General features: G+C 35.8%; 1 protein-coding gene across 1 annotated transcript; it reads left to right on the forward strand.

Annotated features, from left to right (window-relative positions):
- On the forward strand, window positions 1–2,188 carry LOC131026699 (polygalacturonase At1g48100-like). The gene is made up of 8 exons (XM_057956630.2): window positions 1–132; window positions 274–402; window positions 590–757; window positions 857–901; window positions 1,066–1,273; window positions 1,420–1,501; window positions 1,592–1,700; window positions 1,808–2,188. Exons 1-8 carry the CDS (start codon window positions 1–3, stop codon window positions 2,186–2,188), a joined length of 1,254 nt encoding a protein of 417 aa, XP_057812613.2.
- Window positions 2,189–3,386: the final 1,198 nt, after the last annotated feature.

Raw genomic sequence — 3,386 nt, forward strand, 5'->3', positions numbered from 1 at the left:
ATGGTATCAGTTTTGCTTGTGTTGAAAGATAAGTGTCTGGGAGCAAGGGTAAACAGAAACAAAGCTCATTCGAAGGTGGTGGACGTTACAACATTCGGTGCCAAGGGCGATGGAGTGGCCGATGATACCAAGGTCATATTTTTATCCGTTAAAATACTTAACTCATAAACAGTTGGTGCATTGCATCGGGTTCAACACCAATGTATTTGGCTGTTTTGTTGGCCTTATTTAGAACTGTATATTGAATTTTGCTATGGATTGTGGATAAAACAGGCATTTCTAAGGGCATGGGAAGCAGCCTGCAACAAGGATTCGGCTACGCTACACATTCCAGTTGACCACCGCTTTCTTGTTGGACCTCTCACCTTCTCGGGACCCTGCAAATCGAACATTGTATTTCAGGCATGTTACTTATATAACGACATTGTTGTACATAAATCTAGAAAATTAAACATATCTTCCTGTTGTTTTGAAAGCAAATAAAATTTTAATAGCAGCAGTTATGAAGATTGCAATTTATATTCTCTCGGCAATAAGAATTCAAAAGAGAAGCCAAAATGTATTTCAAATCTTTATTCTATTTGAGCAGGTTGATGGAAGTATTATCGTACAAGTGAATCCAAAGGCCTGGACATCTAAACTGGTGGAATGGATAAATTTCGAGATACTCAACGGGATTACTATCGCCGGCAAGGGCACTCTTGACGGACAAGGGGCAGTTTGGTGGAAGATTTCCAAACTACAAGATGAGGTGAATGTTTAATTTAGAATTAGAACACTAAGGTCATTTTATTTGCAATAGTACGTATTCCTATGGCTATGGATTCAAAGGACGATGGAATTATGTATGTTTCAGGATAGCAGATATAGTGGAAGCAGTTTACTAAGTGTGAGACCAACGGTGAGCCATGAGAAGAAAATTTCCTTTGTCTTATAGTTTTTTTGGTTAAAATACACTCTAAATTAGCTTGCAATGCAAAAGTAAATGCTTTTTGTTGATAACACTTTCTAGTGCTTCAATTTAAAAAAAAATACCATGTTGATATGAAATTTCGACGTGGGCAGGCGTTGAGATTCTATAAAAGTTACGACGTGAGCGTGCAAGGCATTACCATACAAAACAGTCCCAAATGCCATCTAAAGTTTGATTTCTGCACTTCTGTTAAAGTCGTTGGCGTGACAATCTCCTCCCCTGCAGATAGCCCAAACACAGACGGAATTCATCTCCAAGACTCTCGCGATGTTGAAATTCACCATTCCTCAATGGCATGCGGTAAAACAAAAGATACACAGTAGAATTGCTAATAATCAATGGCATTCGGTAAAACTAAAGATACACAGTAGGATTGCTAATAATCTATTCAATTTCTTCATTTTGTCGATGTCTATAATAAGCATGTTTGATGATTGAACGAATAGGAGATGACTGCGTGTCAATACAAACAGGTTCGTCAGGGATCCGCATTCACAACATCAATTGTGGCCCTGGTCATGGTGTGAGGTACTCTTATTAATCTCACTACCTATTTATCTTTTCTTTTAATTAAATTCAGTAACATAACAGGCTCATTCTATGTATAATTGGCATCAGTATTGGAGCACTTGGAGAAGATGGAACAAAAGCCTGCGTTTCCAATGTGAGCATCTATGACATCAAAATCCACGATGCTTCCAATGGAGGCCGGATCAAAACATGGCAGGTCTGCTAACGAATCGATTTTTAAACTTAATATAGGTCTACCCATTGTAAAATTGAAGTTCTAGATTTCGATCATTGTGTGTTTGTTTATATCTACTTTAAATACAGGGAGGATCTGGAAGGTTGAAAAGCGTATCCTTTTCCAACATAAAGGTTTCCAACGTTCGAGTGCCCATTAATATCGATCAATTTTACTGTCATGATAAGCCTTGCAGCAATCATACCTCAGCGGTATTTATATCAGACATCACTTATGAGAAAGTCACAGGCACTTACTTGGACACTCCAGTTAATTTGGCTTGCAGTGACGATGTGCCCTGTACTCATTTAAAGTTTAAAGGTATTGAACTTCAGCCTGCTGATAGAGATGAGAAGAGTCCCTTTTGTTGGAATAGCTATGGAGAACAACAATCAGGTGCTGGGTGCCTGAAAACTGGAACCCCACCCAATGACCCTTCCCTCGGTCACTCTCCCAAAGATGCATGCTAAAGTCAATCAGTGGGACACTGACCATAAAACGCTAGTCTCAATATTTACTGTTTACAATTGGCACCATTTGTCAATTCTATGATTCACTAACCTAAAATTTAATCTCAAATAAAAAAAATAAAAAAAAATTATTAAAAAATATTCAAATGAAGAACTAAAAGCACATCTTTATTTTTCCTTTTACAAATAGAATTTTGTAAAATGAAGCGTCTTGCACAATGATTTTTTTTTTATGATCTGTTATAAGCATCATAAGCTATTGTATTAATAAGTGATGAAATTATATTTTATTTTCTAAATCAATATAGGGAGTAGAATTGTTATTTTAAAATCTTACTATTGTTGGAAGTATAATACACCCATTTGTTGTTCCTATCATGTCTGTGTCTTCCATTATATCTATAGCATAAGCACAAACATTATAGACAAACATTGAGATAAATCTTGTCATAGATTCAAATGCATTTTTATTATCTTCTGCAACCTTCCCACCATCCCATTTGTAGATATCACACAAATTGTGGGTAGTTTAGGGATAACTTTAAGAAACCATCCCCGAGCAAAAGTGTAAAATCGTGGCGAATCAGACATTATTTTTTGGGGGGAATTTTCATATTGATGGCGAAATTTTTTTTCAAAATAGGAATTTTTTTTTGTTGTATTGACAATTTTTTCCTACGGTACGAAAATAACATAAAATTCTGGAGAATAATACCTTGTTCTATGGGGAAAATATATATTGCAAGAGGCGAATATTTTTTGTTTAAAGGAACAAATATATATTTGCATGGGCGGAAATTTTTAGTATGGAGGAAAAATTATTTAAGCGTATTTGCGATTTTTATCCACCGCTCGAAAATTATTTAATTTGTTTAGCTAATATTTTGTTATTTCAAAAATATATATTTTATTGGCGATTTCATGAATTCATTGCCACTAATAGACAAGGCACATCACATCACATTGATACATGACATTGAGTCTAGACTCTGCATGACGTATCGATAAGCGCAACCTCTTTGACACATGAAGGGTGACACGTACCTAAATCCATCAATGATTTTAAACCATTCGATGATCGTAGATCAATGGCTGAAGTTTTATTTCGGCCCAAATTTATGAAGAGAACGTAGTTCAGCAAAAAGTGCTCGGAATGGAATTGGATTCAATAGACACGTATCAAATGACATGGTCGATA

This window comes from Cryptomeria japonica, chromosome 1 (genome assembly GCF_030272615.1).
Source record: "Cryptomeria japonica chromosome 1, Sugi_1.0, whole genome shotgun sequence".
NCBI classification, from domain to species: domain Eukaryota; kingdom Viridiplantae; phylum Streptophyta; class Pinopsida; order Cupressales; family Cupressaceae; genus Cryptomeria; species Cryptomeria japonica.

Excerpts from the sequence above, each read along its gene's own strand:
- LOC131026699 (XM_057956630.2), top strand. The coding sequence starts at position 1 with ATGGTATCAGTTTTGCTTGTGTTGAAAGATAAGTGTCTGGGAGCAAGG. Across the intron at positions 902-1,065 it reads TACTAAGTGTGAGACCAACG|GCGTTGAGATTCTATAAAAG; the intron begins GTGAGCCATGAG and ends CGACGTGGGCAG. Across the intron at positions 1,701-1,807 it reads GCCGGATCAAAACATGGCAG|GGAGGATCTGGAAGGTTGAA; the intron begins GTCTGCTAACGA and ends CTTTAAATACAG.